Raw genomic sequence first — 18,382 nt, forward strand, 5'->3', positions numbered from 1 at the left:
ATTTACTCTGTGTTGCTCTTCTCTCATATTTAGTACATATTACCTGGCCTTGTCATTATTTGTACTTTCGTTTTTTTTTTGGAGATGGAGTCTCGCTCTGTCGCCCAGGCTGGAGTGCAATGGCGCGATCTCGGCTCACTGCAACCTCTGCCTCCTGGGTTCAAGCAATTCTCCTGCCTCAGCCTCCCAAGTAGCTGGGATTACAGGCACGCACCATCATGCCCAGCTAATTTTTGTATTTTTGTAGAGATGAGGCCATTTGACCAGATGTTGGCCATGCTGGTCTTGAACTCCTGTCCTCAGGTGATCTGCCTGCCTTGGCCTCCCAAAGTGCTGGGATTACAGGCATGAGCCACCGTGCCCAGCCTATTTGTCTCTGTCTAACTAGGCTATCAATTTCTAAAGGTCTGGAATTATTCTTATACGCTTTTGCATCACTCCTCTTAGGGTCAGAAGTTTTGTACCACAAAGTAGCTGAAGGTTATATGAAGAATAGTTCAATACATAATTGAAAGAAAAAACCCTGGAAGTTTATGCCAATGTCTACCTCATAGCTTCCTCTTTGCTTTGTCTCTTTTAGACACAATTTTGACCCTGAGCCACAGTCCCCTCCTTTTTCTTCCCTCTTCTTGTACTCACAGCTTTATCTTCAGTCTTTCTCCTGTGCTTATTAACTATATTATACCCATTATTGCACTGTGAACAAAGTTTACTGCTTCCTCTTATTTAATCGTTCCTGCCACTCACTTAGCATAATTAAAGCTTGGAGTTCCTGGTGAAGCCCTATACAATAACAGTCACTTCTTGTGCCCTTTTGTGACTCAAAATCCCTCTTCCCCCAACACACACATACACACACACGTGCACACACACACGCATGGACATGTACACACATACAAATCCCACCCCCACACTCATGGGGTAAGCAGGAAGGACTGGCATGCTCCCCATTCCCCACACCTCTCTCAAACCATGGTTTTTCATCTCTCAACAGCATCCTCCCTTAAGGAAAAAAACAGTGGAGGTGGTTTCAGATTCTGAAAGTGTATAACCCTCTAAAGCAGCAGCCACATAATCAACTTTCTGACATCCTTCATTCCCTTCATAAATGATGCATACCGATACCCACAGGACACTAAATACTCTTGGCTTATGTGTATTTTCTGGAATGCTTTTGTACTTCTGCTTCTACCTGGTGAGGTGCATGCTTACTAAGGGCCACTTATTTGTACCCAAGCCCTTGGTGTAAGTTATACTGACTGTTGTGACTATATAATTTATTTAAATGTTATGTAAACTGAAGAAATATGCATACAAAAAAGAGACTTATTTCTGTTAAAACCAAGTTGAATGCTTTGGAAGGACTCTTAAAAATGTTATGAAATTACTGTGAGTAAGAAAACGATTAGATCACAGGGCAGCATGGAGTAAAAATCTTACCTGGAATTTATACCCAGGTTGCTTCACAAGTATCTTTAAGTTTATTATACTTTAAAGAAATAGGAATTGGAATTCATAGATGTAAGTGATATTGTTCATCCAAGAAAGACGAACTGGAACCCCAAACTGATCCACATTCAAAGGAAAGGCCTTATATGAATATACTGACAGAGAAATAAATTGTATGTTCAAATGTGCATTTTAAGTTAATGTTTACGATAGTAATCACATTTTATGATTTCCCACTTTACCCAACATATTTGTTAATCATCCAACTCCTTTTCCCAGTTGGGATAGTTAAGAAGACTAATGCCATTTTCCCAAAATAATAAAAGTGCTCATCGAAGAAAGTTTAGAAAATATGGGAAAAGAGAGAAGAGAATAAAAATTACCTGTTTCCATAATTTAGTGAGAACATTGTTTTATACATTTGAACTCATGTCAGATTTATAGATAGGTGTGTAGCTTCAAATATTGTGTCTAATCTTTGTCTCTGTGAAATCCATAGTATTTGTGTATTTCTCTATCTCCAGCACTAATGCCCATCACACACACCCTTCCTGGCTGAATTCGATACCCCATGGTAGAAGCCTCTGTCCTGCTGTCTGCATCAGTATTGTTGGAGTTCTTCCTGTGTCTAATCTGTGATACTCATTATCTGTATATTCAAATGGTCTTTCCAGCCAAGTGTGCATAACCTTTATTCTGCAGTGGGGGATTGGCCTTACATCAGTTACTTTTTCTACCCTGGCAAATGGGCTAGGCAACCTAGAAGGAAACCTTTAGGCCTCTCTTTTCCTTGTAGACCAAAGCAGATGTCTCCAGTGAACTGTCTGCTTCATTTCCTATGGACCCTCCTCTTAATTTTTTGAGCATCAAGTGCTTATGCAGAAGCTCTTTCTACCTCCAAGTAAGACTGAGAGAGAATAAAGAAGGCACAGAGTGCCAAAGGTTGAAAGGCCTGAAATTTCTTCTCTGTCTTCTAGCTAAAAGGCACTGGAGGCTCCATCCCCAAATGCCCCAAGAGCAACCATCAGAAGGTCTCAAGAGGCCCAGGCCTCACCAGCTCTTCTTACCAATCCCTGCCAAGTGTTGCCAAGGAAAGGAAGAAACGGATGTCAGCCTCTTTTGACTCTTAGTGAAGTCTTACTGTTGCCTTCCTCTTTTTAGAGTAGTTGGTATTTTCACCCTGGCTTTTTACCTTCTTCCACTATCCTCTGAGATTTCTTAGTTAATCTTCTAACTCAGAATCTCTATAGCTAATCTTTTATTTCCTTCCTTTTGTTTTAAGCAGTTGGATGTTGCGAGAGTAAGGGCTCTGGGTTTTAATGACAGCCCTACTAATGATTTTCTTAGCTGTGAAGATCCTACATGGTTTAAGCATAGTCAGATGTCCAGCCCAAATGACCCTGTGTGGATGTGTGTGTGTGAGCCTCTTTGTGTGCACACATGTGTGTTTTATAGGTTTAATAAGTGTTGGCTAGGTGCAGTGGCGCACACCTGTAATCCCAACACTTTGGGAGGCCAAGGTGCATGGATCACCTGAGGTCAGGAGTTCGAGACCAGCCTGGCCAACATGGTGAAACCCCATCTCTACTAAAAATACAAAAGTTAGATGGGCATGGTGGCAGGCACCTGTAATCCCAGCTACTCAGGAGGCTGAGACAGGAGAATCACTTGAACCCGGGAGACGGAGGTTGCAGTGAGCCGAGATTGCGCCATTACACTCCAGCCTGGGCAACAAGAGTGAAACTCCGTCTCAAAAAAAAAAAAAAAAACAAAAAAAAACCAAAAAAACAAAACAGACAAACAACAACAACAACAAAACAAGGGTTAAGCCCACTCCCATCCTTAGATCTCTTGAGACAGATTACAGAAAACTCCTATGTAGAAGAGTAGAGACAATATTTTTATTTTTGACTAGACAGTTGTATCAACGTATAAAAGTGGGGTGCATCTTACGTAGCATTAATTGAATGTGCAGAACACTGAAGCATGCCTCCTTGCTGCTTATTTAGCACCTTAATGTCTACCTTTACACATCTGCAAATTATAGACTCCAGGTAGTGAATGCTAGAATTAGTGTTGTAAAGCAGGTCCTATTATCCTTTGGGAGGTGCCTTCCACTGTGACCCTTTTCCCTCCTTTCTTTGTAAGAAGCTAGGAAATAAAATAGAAAATCCTGCTGTAAGATCATTTTGAAAGTATAAACTTAAATACTTGGTATAAAAATCGAATCTTGCAGCGATGCTAAGTTGCCTGTGTTGTTCCTACATGCTATTATTGCTTAATATAATACACAAGTGGTATCCTCAGAGCGTGTGGCATTATTCTGGTTCAGAAATAATGTCTTGTGCTCTCACTTTGGGCTCTTCAGGTTACAAGTAACAGAGACCCACTCACGCTAGCTCAAGAAAGATTTATCAAAAGAACCTGGTAGGTCCCATGATAATCCAAGGACAGGAAGCACTTTACAGTTGGAGGTATAGAAATTGGAATTATCAGCGTGGCCAACATGGTGAAACCCCATCTCTGCTAAAAATACAAAAATTAACCAGGTGTGGTGGCGCGTGCCTGTGATCCCAGCAACTCGGGAGGCTGAGGCAGGAGAATCGCTTCAACATGGGAGGCAGAGGCTGCAGTGAGTTGAGATTGCACCACTGCACTGCAGCCTTGGTGACAGAGTGAGACTCCATCAGAAAAAAAAAAAAAAGTAATTGGAATTAGGAAACAGAAAACAAGGTTGTTTTCTGTGTGTCTTTGCAACTGGAGTTGCCATGTCGTGGCCTTTCCGCCTTTCTCTGTGCCTGCTCCTTTACCTGTTTTTGTCTGTATACTGGACGACTCAGTGGCAGCTTGTTGGGCACTCTAGTCCTTCACAGATCATGATAATTCTCAATGTACCCTTTTGGCTTCTGCCCTGCCTGATCACCCCAACTGTCTTGATCCTAAATTCTCAAAAGATGCATTTAATTAACTCAGCTTATCTTTTTTTGCCCACGATCTTGATTCTAAATTCCCAAAAGATGAATTTAATCAACTCAGCTTATCTTTTTTTTTTCCCCCTACGATCACAAGTTTTAGGATTCTGATCAATCTGGAGATTGGTTGCCCTTACTTTGGATGTTCTGCTCCCACTCCCACTTGCCCAGTCTGCTGTGGTTTGGAGCGTGAGGTGTGGGGGACTACTCCTTTAAAAAATCCCCGTTGGATCCCACTCGGGATGGGTTTGGGGTAGGAAGGACGATGATAGACATGCCTTATTAGAATTGTTTTGAGACTTGAAAGGGTTCCTAAAAGGCAGCATATCAATTCCAGAAGGTGGGGTGCGGGTCAGTGTTGTCTCTGTGGGTTCCACCATGGTGCACTGTGGCCAGGGCCAAAAAGTGCAGAAGGTGAATGTAGCCCATCAACCTTACCTTCATCTTCAGATACTTGCAAAATAGATCTCGGATTCACGTATGGCTCTATGAGCAAGTGAATATGCTGATAGAGGGCCGTGTCATTGGTTTTGACGAGTCTGTGAACCTCATATCAGATGATGCAGAAGAGATTCATTGTGAAACAAAGCCAAGAAAACCCCTGGGCCAGATCGTGCTAAAGGAGATCATATTCTGCCACAAAATGTCTCTAACCAGAAATGATCAAGGAAGTGAGAAACTATTGAGAACTTGTTTTTTTAGGTGTCCTTTGTTGGGAGTATAGTTCTAAAATATCTGTTCAGATTGTTTCCATTATTCGTATATATTATTACCAGGTGACAGTAAGTGCTGTGGGATTGTTTTTATTAAAAAATAAAAATAAAAACAGTTAAAAACAGCCCATCAGCACTTTCCTAATGTTTTCTGGTCATTTACATTTACCTTTTTCTGACAGTGGCATCTTAAACTTCAGCTTTATGATTTTCTGTATTCTATTAGACTCAAAGTTAGGGACCTTGGCACCTTCCTTTTAATTTTTTCAGCACTCACTCAAATTCATCCTAGTCCAGCCTCTCATATTTTTTGTCTGAAATGATTGCATGTATTCAAGATAGAGGCTAATATTTGATAGCAGAGTTCTGTGATGAATTCTGAATAGGAAAATCTGATGAAACAACCTCCATTATCTATTCAGTTTTCCTGTGTGCTATTTCTTAAAACGGATTCATGGCTAGTTTGGTTCTGTTGGGCTGATTGCTGTGTGAACCTTCACCCTGTTCTCAGCCTTTTAAAATTTTAGTCTAATGTTTTTACAGCTTAGATATTTTAACCTGGGGAAGTATGTATGAGCCACACCTACCGTTTTGTTAATTACTTTATAATCAGTACCTTAAAACCCTTGAAAACAGATTCCTAAAATAAGGCATGTCACTTATATTCAGTGGCAATAATAATTCTCTAATATTTTCTTCTAAAGATTGATGGTAAATATTGGCTCCAGTATGCACATAAAAGTAATTTGGCAGTTATCTTTTTTGAAATTTTGATTTCTAATTTAAAAAATAGAAAAGTTTGATTAGAAAGCTTATTATAAGTAGAATTTGCATTTTACTCTAAATGTAAATTACAAGCCATTAGTTGAATTTTGGTTTTGATGGCGATTTTTTAAAGCTTTTTCATTTTTATGTTAAATTATTTTACTTAAACAGAAATGTCCTGTTTGGGTATATAAGTGTTGTTACCCCAGAACCTCATAATCGTTCATATCCTGGGAGAGATGAGTGGCAGAATTAGTGTGACTCAGACTTGATTTTCCAGGGAAGTGGTCTAGCTTCTCTTCCGAATTATCTGCTAAGTTTTAAGAATGTGGACTCTCAGGCCTCAACATAGAGCTACTGCCTCGGAATTTCCAGGGGTTCCTTTCATAATCTGTACTCTTTCTTTTAAATTTGGTAACGAATCCCACACACAGCTAGATTGGGGAATGAGTCTAGGCCTCTAGTTCCCAGTCTCACCAAAAGGAACACCTCCCGTCAGTGTAACTTACTGCATGTTGAGAACTTAATCATGGGCCAGAGGATCATTCCATTTAACAAGTGCTCACTAAGTGTGTATTGTGTCCAAGGCATTGCAACATGCATTGTGTCCAAGGAATTTACAAAGATGCATAGTATATATATAATGCCATTAATGCCCTCAAAATACTTTTGGCTAGCTGGTGTATGTGAGTCTACATTGTGATGACTTGAGTTCTTCAAGGATCATCATGCAATTCTTAATTATAGCATTGATACACTGTAAGTCGTAGTGATGCTTTAAAAATTCTTATTCACATGTGGTTTTAGGAGCTCTACTGGGTCTTTGTGTTTCCAGTTGGCTGCTTCTGTCTGGGCTTGGTCTTTCACATGTTAAATTTGTGTAGCACATTTTCTTAACAACGCTGTCATAATCATGCTACTGGGCAAGCGAATTCCATGAGGAATTAGCACATTTAGTGGGTTTAGATTATTTTTGTTTTGTAGTGAATGGAAGAGCACTGTTTAAATATCTTTATTACATACCTGGAGGAGTGGCTATGTGGAGATGTGTTGGCTTTGTGTATCAATAATGAATGATCGTTTTTAGGTTTCAGTGTTTGTGATCTTGGAAGTTCCTGTTCAGCTTTGTGCTTTCACGTCACTAGGTGGAGATGTAACATTGTTTGGCGGCATAGGCTAAGCAAGAGGAGTGAGTCTTGATTTCTCTTATTTTGACAAAAGTACTTTACAGATATTTGATAAGGTTTATATAGCCTAGGAAAACACTTGTAAATTTAGTACAATTCAAAATTTTTAACTTTTTTTCAGGATTGAAATTCAATCCTACTTGTGTCTATTTTCATACTGATCAACTCTTAAACATTTTTTTCTCCTCTTACTGCTGTTTCCTTTTTACTGTCCCTCATTATTTCACCTTGTCTGAGTTATTTTAATGTCTCTATCTTTGGTTCTTTATAGAGATTTAATTCTAAAAGTTTAGTAAAGGAATCAGAATTCTTACTCTGAGGTCAAATAATAGATAATTAATTTGGTAGCAATATGAAGTCAATGAACTAAAATTTATAGTCTGAACATACCCTAATCTTATCTTTGTATTATTTTAGGTTAATAATGTCAATTTTTAACATTAACATTCTATAGGGCTTACTTTTTCCCCTTTCCTTCCTTCTTTCTCTCACCTCTTAAATATTAAACAAGCACAGTATTTACTTTTGCACAGTATTGATGTGGGGAATATAAAGGAAATTAGAGCCTGTCTCCAAAGAGCTGATAATCCTGTTGAGAACATTCCAAATGCGCCCACGAAGCAGCAGTTTTCTACTCCTAGGTGTATACCCAAGATAAATGAAGGCATATGTTCACACAAACATTTGGACCTGAAGGTTCATAGCAGCACTATTCATAATAGCCAAAAAGTGGAAACAACCCAGATGTCTACCAGCTGATGAACGGATAAAGAAAATGTGGTATACTTGTACAATGGAATGTGATATAGCAATAAAAAGAAATGAGGTCCTGATACATGCTATGATGTAGATGATGCTTGAAAACATGCTGTTGAAAGAAGCCAGTCACAGAAGACCGCGTATTATTCCGTTTATGTAAAAAGTCCAGAATAGCAAATCTATAGAGATAAAGTAGATCCATGGTTGCCTAGGGCTGGGTGGAGGGGAGTAACTGCTAATGGGTTCGAAACTTCTTTTTGTAGTGATGAAAATGTAAACTTGATTATAGTGATTAATGTACAGCTCTGACTATATACTAAAAACCACTGAGTTGTATGTACTTTTTTTTTTTTTTTTTTTTGAGATGGAGTCTCGCTCTGTTGCCCAGGCTGGAGTGCAGTGGTGTGATCTCAGCTCACTGCAACCTCTGCCTCCTGGGTCCAAGTGATTCTCCTGCCTCAACCTCCCAAGTAGCTGGGTCTACAGGCACCCGCCACCATGCCTGGCTAATTTTTGTATTTTTAGTAGAGAAGGAGTGTCACCATGTTGGCCAGGCTGGTCTCGAACTCCTGACCTCAAGTGATCCCCCTGCCTCGGCCTCCCAAAGTGCTGGGATTACAGGTGTGAGCCACTGTGCCCGGCTGTGTGTACACTTTACTTTCAATGAGTGAATTGTTTGGCATAAGAATTATCTCCAATAAAGATTTTTTAAAAGTAAATTACCAAAAGGTTTGAAATTTATCAAACTAAAGTTGTTTTTTTGTTTGTTTGTGTTTGTTTTTATTTTTGTTTTTTGAGACGGAGTCTCACTCTGTCCCCCAGGCTGGAGTGCACGATCTTGGCTCACTGCAACCTCCACCTCCTGGGTTCAAGCAATTCTCCTGCCTCAGCCTCCCAACTAGCTGGGATTACAGATGCTCACCACCATGCCTGGCTAATTTTTGTATTTTTAGTAGAGACGGAGTTTCACCATGTTGGCCTGGCTGGTCTTGAACTCCTGGCCTCAAGTGATCAGCCCACCTCGGCCTCCCAAAGTCCTGGGTTTACAGGCGTGAGCCACTGCACCCGGCTCAAGGACTGTTTGTTGACCATCTACACAGGCACTATACGAAGTTCTATGCAAGTTATAAAACAAGTGTTAAGACACAAACGCTGACTTCAGATTGTTTACAGTTTGAGAGAAAAGGCATACATGCAATGTCCAATGTCTTGTAATGCACCTTTGCTTTCTGAATCTGCTCCCCATCTTTGAATCTCCTGAATTCTGTCTTCAAGCTGTTTCTGTAATGGCTCTTATCTTCTTACCATATGTCTTTTTTTTTATCCTTTAAAAAGCGGACTGTTGCTCCTCAGACTTTGATAAATATCAGCCCCAGCCTGTTACCTTTAACTAACTTAAAGGACCTTTTAAAGTGATAGTGGCATCTCCAGTAACTTAAATTGTGTGGCTCATGGAAATCCATTCATTCAGCAAATACTTACTGAGGTTTCACTTACAAATAACTCTGGCAAATCACAAGACTGTTGGCATTATTATTTTTAAGATCATGACAAATATTCTTTTGCTACAATTTAGTCAGGTTGCACGGTGCTTAGAAAGTATAGTCTTGAGTTCCTAAATTTTCATGAAAAATATATTTTGGTAATAGTTAAAAGTTAAACAAGTACGTGTTTGGTATAGAGCTAGCTGAATTGCCAGTATTCTAGTATGTTGACATTGTTATGGGCATTAAAACTTTAAGAAAAGAAAGCCAGGCACGGTGGCTCATGCCTGTAATCCCAGCACTTTTGGGAGGCCAAAGAGGGTGGATCACCTGAGGTCAGGAGTTCGAGACCAGCCTGGCCAACATAATGAAATCTCATCTCTACTAAAAATACAAAAATTAGCCGGGCGTGGTGGCACACACCTGTAATCCCAGCTACTCGGGAGGCTGAGGCAGGAGAATCGCTTAAACCTGGGAGGCGGAGGTTGCAGTGAGCTGAGATGGTACCACTGCACTCCAGCCTGGGTGATAGAGTGAGACTCTGTCTCAAAAAACAAACAAACGAACAAACAAACAAAAAATCCTTTAAGAAAAGAGAGATTAGCTGAACATGGTAGCATATGCCTGTAAGGCCAGCTACTTGGGAGGCTGAGGCGGGAGGACTGCTTGAGCCCAGGAGTTCGAGGCTGCAATGAGCTATGATCACATCATTGTACTCTAGCCTAGACGATAGAGTGAGACACTGTCTTAGAAAAAATAGAAAAGAGAAATTTTGCTTTAGTCATGGTAATTCTATTAAAGCCACAAAAGGGTATTTTGTAAAAGGTTGTAGTTGATTAATTCTACATCCATCCATTTAGACAGTTTGTTTATCTTATATACCTATAGATATATACATGCACATGTGCACACACACACACACACATACATGCTTGTGCCTATGTTATTAGTGCAGCAGCTAAACTTTTTCCTTTTCTTGCAGATGCATATGAAACAGCCAAGATGCTGTGTGAACAGTATTACCTGGTAGCTCCAGAGCTGGAAGTTGAAGAATTCAATGGTAAAAGAAAACTAATTTTAACCTTACATTCAAAAAAGCTGACTAAGAAGCTGTTTATACCTAAGCCGTATTTCAGTGAGATCCAAAAATTATACTGATTTTTCATTTTCTTATATCTTTTTAAAACTTTCTACGCTTTTGGTCAACCAGATATATTATTGTAAGGAGTTTTTGTACAGGAATGTGTAATGTGTTAGACCCCAGAATTCTTGGAACAGAAGTAATCAAGGTAGAGTATGTAGAAAGGTATAAATAGGCCCTTCTCAAAGTAACAAATGCAAGCACTCAATCAACGTATGGAAAAGTGTTTAACTTCACTAATCAAGGAAGTGCAAACAAAAACACAGACAAATGCCTTTTTTTTTTTTTTTTTTTTTTTTTTTTTGAGAAGGAGTCTTGCTCTGTTGCCCGGGCTGGAGTGCAGTGGTGTGATCCCAGCTCACTGCAGCCTCCGCCTTCCAGGTTCAAGTGATTCTTCTGCCTCAGCCTCCTGAGTAGCTGGGATTACAGGTGCCCACCACCATGCCCAGCTAATTTTTGTATTTTTAGTAGAGACGAGGTTTCACCATGTTGGCCAGGCTGGTCTCGAACTCGTGACCTCAGGTGATCCACCCACCTCAGCCTCCCAAAGTGCTGGGATTACAGTTGTGAGCCACCGTGCCCAGCCAGAAATGCCATTTTTGTCTTTCAAAATGACAGTGATTAAAACATTTTAATGCTTTGAATTTGTGCCCATAAAAATACTTTCTCACCAGCACATACATTTCTTGTATAAGCTAAAAGTGGTATTCCCTTTCTAAAAAATGCCAGCAATGTTCTTTCTGTTTGGCCCAGTAAATAAGTTAATAATGGTCATATTCTTTGGTCCAGTAAATTAAACTTCAGAACACTTATTATAAGAAAATAGAGGCTGGACACAGTGGTTCATACCTGTAATCCCAATACTTTGGGAGGCCAAAGTGGGTGGATCTCTTGAGTCCAGGAGTTTAAGACCAGCCCGAGTGACATGGTGAAACCGCATCTCTACAAAAAATACAAAAATTAGCCAGGCGTGGTGGCACTTGCTTGTATTCTCAGCTACTTGGGAGGCTGAGGCAGGAGAATCACTTGAATCCGGGAGGTGGAGGTTGCAGTGAGCCGAGATAGTGCCACTGCACTCCACGCTGGGCAATAGTTTGAAACCCCATCTCAAAAAAACAAACAAAAATCTATGAAAATAGAGATGCACAGATTTATGTACAAGATTGATGATCACAGTAGTTGTCTTATAAAGTTAGAAAACAACCCAAATTTTCTACAATAGAGCATTGTTTAACTGAATTGTGGTACACCCATTAGATAGAATACTATGCAGCCCTTTGAAATAATGCTTTAAACGAATAATGTATGGGAAAAATTGAGATTTTTAAAAAAATACAGGCTATATAAGTTTATAATAGTGGAAGTTCATTGGAAAATATTTTGAAGGATTTATACTACCAAAATACAAATAGCAGCTCTCTGGGTAATGGGGTTACAGATGATTTTTATGTACATCATATGATTGCATATTTATTTGCACATTCCTTTTATTTTTTTATTTGCAAATTATGGAAGAGACATGCTCATCACAAAAATACAAATACAGAAATGTGACTGAAAAGGGAAATCCCCCACTACTTTCTCAGTCCCATATAGAGCTTTGGTTTTTGCATAAAGCATGTATAGCTTTAACCCTATTTATAACGTGTTTTTCACTTTACCTTGAAGAACTTTGCAAGTATTAATCTCATTTAGAGATTATCCATAGTGTAGCTTACCATAATTTATTTAACTGTTTTCCTATGGGTATACATTTAGGATTTCCGGTTTTCCTATATTCCATATAATGAGCTATGAAAGAGTGTGAGAGGTGGGGAGGGTGGAAAAATTTGTGATCGTATGAAAGTATTTCTGCAGGTTGAATTCCTAGATGTGGAATGACTGAGCAGGGTGTGAGCATTTACAATTAAAGATAAACCAGGCCAGGCATGGTGGCTCACACCTGTAATCCCAGCACTTTGGGAGGCTGAGGCAGGAGAATCTCTTGAGCCCAGGAGTTCGAGACCAGCCTGGGCAAGATAGCAAAACCCTGTCTCTACACAAAATAGAAAAATTAGCTGGACATAGTGGCATTTGCCTGTAATCTCAGCTGCTTAGGAGGCTGAAGTGGGAGGATCACTTGAGCCCAGGAGGTAGAGGCTGCAGTGAGCCGAGATCACATGACTGCACTCCAGCCTGGGTGACAGAGCAAGACTCTGTCTCAAAAAAAAAAAAAAAAAAGATAAACCAAATTCCCCCTCAGAAGTACACTAAAAATGTATTTCTCTTATAATGAGATAAAACTATGAAAGGAGTTCAGGCTGCTGTTGAAGGACATGGCCCCTCCATTTGACTAGAAGGCATGGAGTCAAAGCTGCTTTCAAGGTCTCTTGGGTTCTCTGAGAAGAGTCATGTCCCCATTGAATAAATATACTACCAGGACCGAGTGGGCTTGTCTGGAGTGTTCCTGATGAGAACCATCTTAATATTCTTTCTCTCTCTTCCTATGGACTAGGCAGGAGCTGACCTCACATCTGCAGGTAGTAACAAACTGCTCTTTTGCGTGAGTGGCAGCCTCCCTCTTCTAAAGGCCAAAGCAGCAGGCCTGTTCTTGCTGATTCCCAAGTGCCAGCCATGTCAGCACATTCCGTCCCCGCTGAGGCTGTCATGCTGGGCAGCTCACCCACCAGGAGAGGAGCTTTCCGACTCTTTTTGGCATTGTCTCACGAATTACAGAAGCCCCCTTTCGATCATGTTTTGAAGCCCCTTGTCCTATCACTAAGATAAATGAATACTGGTGTTTCTAGGTAGCCTCTAGCTTTATGTTGCTTTGGGTAGTGTAGTGATTATTTTTATGTATGAGTTCTTAATGCTAGAGCTCTCTGTGAGCATGATTAAGGAAAGTGCTTTCGCCTTAACAAGTTCTACGTTGGAGATGCAGGTTGGAGGTTGATCCTGAACACCTTAAGTGGATGCTTTTTTATTCTGGAAGGAGAACTGTCTGGAAATAAAATTCCTTATATCTAATGGTATTTCTTAAATGCTGTTTCAGCTAATGGCATTTGGAGCAATGATTGTACAAAGTAGAGACTTTATTATTTCTGGAGTCTTGAGCATGACAAACCTAGGCCATTTTTTAATTTTTTAAAAATGTACCCTTAGATGGAAAATTCATATTCTACTTATTTTATAAGTCAGCAAACATCTATTAAGCATCTACTACTTAACAGCCAGCCTCGAGACCCAGAACTAGGAGAGAGTCATGGACAAAAGCATTTGACATAGTTTTAAAAGGAAGGAAAGAAATCTAAACTATAATGTTCCCAAAGAAAAGTGCAAGTAATTGAGCAAGCCTTTAGATGGCTCCTAGAGAATGTTGTTTAAACTGAAAAAAAAAAAAAAACAAAAAAACCCACTGTATAAAAGGTGTTTGCCTTTTCTTGAGATTTGGGGTGAAAAGGTTAAATTCATAAGGCTGTTTATATAACTAATCATGCCATTTGGTACAAGATAAACTGAGCACCCAGCTTGTTCCTCAAGCCCCATTAAAATGACAATAAAGGAGCCAGGCGCAATGGCTCAGGCCTGTAATCCCAGCACTTTGGGAGGCCGAGGTGGGCGGATCACTTGAGGTCAGGAGTTCAAGACCAGCCTGGCCAACATGGTGAAACCCTGTCTCTACTAAAAATACAAAAATTAGCTGGTCATGATGGCATGTTTCTTTAGTCCCAGCTACTCGGGAGGCTGAGGCAAGATAATTGCATGAACCTGGGAGGCGGAGGTTGCAGTGAGCTGAAATTGCGCCACTGCACTCCAGCCTGGGCGACAGAGCAAGACTCCATCTCAGAAAAAAAACAGAAGAAAAAAAGAAATAAAAGTAAAATGACAATAAAGGAATCCGAAGAAAAGCAGCAAAGGAAAGCAGGGGAGCTCATTAGTGGACCAGTGTCTTAGTCCATTCAGGCTGCTATAACAAAAATACCAGAGACCAAGTGGCTTCAGCAACCATTTCTCATGGTTCTGGAGGCTGGGACATCCAAGATCATGGTTCCTAGAGATTTGGTGTCTAGTGAGGACCCACCTTCTGATTCACAGCTGGCTTTTCACTGTTTCCTTCCATGGGGGAAGGAGCGAGGGAGCTCTCCGGAGTTTCTTTATACGGGCATTAATCCCATCCATAAGGGCTCTGCCCTCATAACCTAATCACCTCTCATAGGCCCCATCTCCTAATACCATCACATCAAGGGTTACATTTCAACATAGGAGTTTGGGGGAGACACACACAAACATTCCGTCCATAAGAGCCATGAATCCCAACTTTTGAAAGAGGGTCACTAGATAGAAGTATACTGATTGATGGGACAGAGCAGAAGCAGCCACAGGGGAGGAGGCTGCAGCAGAGATGGCAACCGGTTTGCCGAAGATTGTCCTGGAGGGACTCTGGGGGCAGGGCCAGGTGGTGCAATGGACTGGAATGGGAAGGGAAGGCAGAGGGTAGGGTTAACGGAAAGCTGGTCTAAGAAAGAGCATGGAGGGATGACGGGAGGCAGCTGTACTCTGGCCGGGTTCAGCCTGCCAACAGGCAACTAAGTTATTTTGTTTGAGAACAACCTAGGAAGAACTAGGGCTTTTCATGTGAGCATTGTTACCCTATAGCAAAGCCCTGTTCATTTAAGCATTTGGGGGCCTCTCTGCTCAGAGGCCTGTTTACTACCTGCTCATCCTCAAGCCCAGTTGAAAAGTCTTGACCAGGTCCAGAGAACTCTAAGTCAGGCTTCCCACTTAATGGAGAGCCCCAGGGGGATATGAACGCCAACTCCCTCATACAATGAATCCGGTTCTTCATTCTCAAACAAGAATATTGCAACCAAAATATATCAGACCTTCAGCAAAAGCCAGCAGCAAGAACCAAACCTAACTGGCATTAAACTTATCAGCTCTACTGTTACTGCCAGAAACCCCCCTTTTGAAATTCTGAGAGAAAATAATTTCAAACCTAGAATTCTCTATCTAGCCAAACCTTTAATCAAATAGATCAGAGGTGTGAAGATTGACAGATGTGTCTCCCATGCATACTTTTCTGAGGTAGGTTACCTGACTGACTTGATGTTATGTATAACACGCATCTAAGAAATAGGGGAAAACATTCTAGAACTTCAGTCAAAAACAACTTTAGGATGATGGCTATGCAGCATGTTTGCAAAGCAATTGATTCTAATTTGAAAAATCTTGAAGAATGGACTGGATACCATACAGTAGGTATGGAAGCTGGAAGTAGGTATGGAAGCTGGAAGTAGGTATCGAAGCTGGAAGTAAGCTGGAAGATCTTAGCGAAATGGCCTGGACCAACTATGAAGCAACCCAAAAAGGGTAGCATGATGTTGACCAGTTGGAGGAGTATAAAGAAACTCCATTTCATGTTAAGGCTGGGAACATTCTCCTCCAAGGGACACACGAATCATTGTCATTGCATTAATAGGGAAGAAAATGTCTAGGTACACTGTTGTGGCTGTTCTACAGTGATCAATATTTACATAGTTACAATGTCACCAACACTATTGATTTTCTACTTTCTTAAAAGAACCTATAGGCAATGTACAGCATCCCTAATTCGGATTACAGAACAGAATGTAAATATTACCAACCCAAAGACTACAGCAGAAGTAGTAAAGAGTGGCTGCCTCTGGGTTCGACTGAAGGATGAGATAGGAAAGGGGGAAGGACTTTTGTTTTTCTTCTTTTGTTAAATTTTTAAGCCGTTTATATATATTACTAAGTGATTTTAAAAATAACTACTTGGGCCGGGCACGGTGGCTCATGCCTGCAATCCCAGCACTTTGGGAGGCCAAGGCGGGCAAACACCTGAGATCAGGAGTTCGAGACCAGCCTGTCCAACATGGCAAAACCCCGTCTCTACTAAAAATACAAAAATTAGCCAGGAGTGGCGGCGCACACCTGTAATCCCAGACACTCAGGAGGCTGAGGCAGGAGAATCGCTTGAATCCGGGAGGCGGAGGTTGCAGTGAGCCGAGATGGCGCCACTGCACTCCAGCCTGGGCAACAGAGTGAGACTCTGTCTCAAAAAATAAATAAATAAAAATAAGAATAATTGCTCTTTGAAGAATTCGGGATTTAGAATCAAAAGCTCTTTGTTCAGGTGTCCGGTTTCGGTGCCACTTCTGGGTCCATGGGCAAGTCACACAGGCTTCCCAAAGCCTGTTTCCACACCTCTAAACACCACCACCCCTCTGGGAGCCAGGAAGTGTTGTCAGGAGGAGTCAATTGAATAATATATGTGAAAGCTCTGTGTAGACTGCTAAGAATCAAGCAAATGTGAACTCTAATTTATATTATTGTTAATTACTTTATTAGAGGAAGTAGCTGGTGGAAATTACAGCATTCTACCTGAGAGAGTTCATGTAGTTTCAATCTCTTAAGTGATTTTGGGTCATGAGGAGGAGGAAGGACTATATTTTTGAGCATCTGCTCTGTATCCCACACTGTTCTTAGTGCTTGACCTGGGTTTTGGTGTTTCTCAGATTGTCTTCAGAGAATCCATCATGCAAGGGGAAAAGATCATAGGTCTCTAGGGGTTTATGTGCTAGCTGCTTGAGAAAAAGTTATGTGAACCTTACATTCTATGCTATAAGATGCCTTGTTTGTCATAATTTAACAAAATTGAACACTGCCATTTAGTCCAGTTCACCAGCCCCTTTTTTTCCTGTTGCTCCACATTCCCCCGTGGAACTCCCCCTGGGGTCAGTGGCAGAAGGTAGCCCCCAATTTGAAAAACACCAAGTGATAGCTGACTGGCCTTCCGTAATACTCAGGATGTTATGGCATAGGTGATAATATTCCAATTCTGCTCAACAAAGTTTCAAAGAGATTGAGTGATTTATCCAAGGTCACATAGCTGGTGAGAGAAGGAACTGGGTGTCACCCCAGGTTTGTTTGATTCCAAAGCATATGCTTTTGCTCAGCCCTGCCTTTAGAGGTGGAAACTCAAATTAGCCTTTTATAGAGCTCTGTTTTACACACTTGGAAAATAGAATGCAAACATCATTCTTGAATTTCTCCTACTTTGGGTCCTTATTGATTGATGGTTTTGTCTCTGTTTTCAGCCAAAGCGCCAGACAAACCTATTCAGGTGGTTTATGTGCCCTCACATCTGTTTCATATGCTGTTTGAGTTGTTCAAGGTAAGTGGAATTTTAAAAACATGGGAAAAAGTCTTCATTTTAAATTACTTTGATTCAGGGCATAATGGATTCATTAGATTAGCATAAGAAAAAGGTTTTGCATAACCATTTTAAAAATTCTATTTCTGATATCCTGTGGGTTTTATAATTTGTACACTGTGAGATGAAAAATTGCTGTGTACAGTATAGTTTTTGTGAATATTAGTACATATTGATTTTGAAGCTTAATTGCACTTTAGTGATTTTATGTAAAATCCATACTGTTTTTTTCTTTAGTTATGAGATTAGAGATGCTTTTTAGTTTCCAAACCTGGCAAAGGCTTTGTTGGTGATAGCCAGATCAAAATAAAAACATGTTTATACATATTTATGCTTCTGAAAATTAACCACACTGGTACATTAGTGGTTGTTCCAGTCCTGAGAGATCCTGCAACCCTTTTATAAAATATTTGAATCAATTCAGAAGATCCAAGAGAGGCAGAGGAGAAAGATGTAGATGAGCTGGACCAAAAGAACCACCCCTCCCCCGCCACCAAATTCTTTAGACTCTGCAACTTAAGCTGTTGCTTTTGTTAATCAGTAGCTAATGACATTTACAGTAGCAGTATTACAGGCACAAGGCATTTGAGCTAAAATTTCATTTCTTCCAATGCGTGAAACACTAAATTGAACACCTGAAAAATCAGTTATGCTGATTTGCTTCTAAAAATTAGAATGTTACTGATGTAATGCTTT

The 18,382-nt window shown here is 40.4% G+C and overlaps 1 protein-coding gene and 1 pseudogene across 2 annotated transcripts in view; both read left to right on the forward strand.

Moving 5' to 3' along the window:
* Nucleotides 1-18,382, forward strand: part of PDK3 (pyruvate dehydrogenase kinase 3) — an 86,227-nt gene that overhangs the window by 44,450 nt on the left and 23,395 nt on the right. For both annotated transcript variants that reach the window (XR_008497176.2, XM_054472668.1), the window contains exons 6-7: nt 10,312-10,389; nt 17,571-17,647. Coding sequence is in view for 1 of the 2 variants with exons in the window: in XM_054472668.1 (XP_054328643.1) it covers nt 10,312-10,389; nt 17,571-17,647 (155 nt within the window). In the remaining variant the exon portion in view is untranslated. The remainder of the gene's footprint in view (nt 1-10,311; nt 10,390-17,570; nt 17,648-18,382) is intronic.
* On the forward strand, nt 4,800-5,084 carry LOC129025393 (small nuclear ribonucleoprotein E-like; annotated as a pseudogene).

The sequence above is a fragment of the Pongo pygmaeus genome, chromosome X (genome assembly GCF_028885625.2).
Source record: "Pongo pygmaeus isolate AG05252 chromosome X, NHGRI_mPonPyg2-v2.0_pri, whole genome shotgun sequence".
Lineage (NCBI taxonomy): Eukaryota > Metazoa > Chordata > Mammalia > Primates > Hominidae > Pongo > Pongo pygmaeus.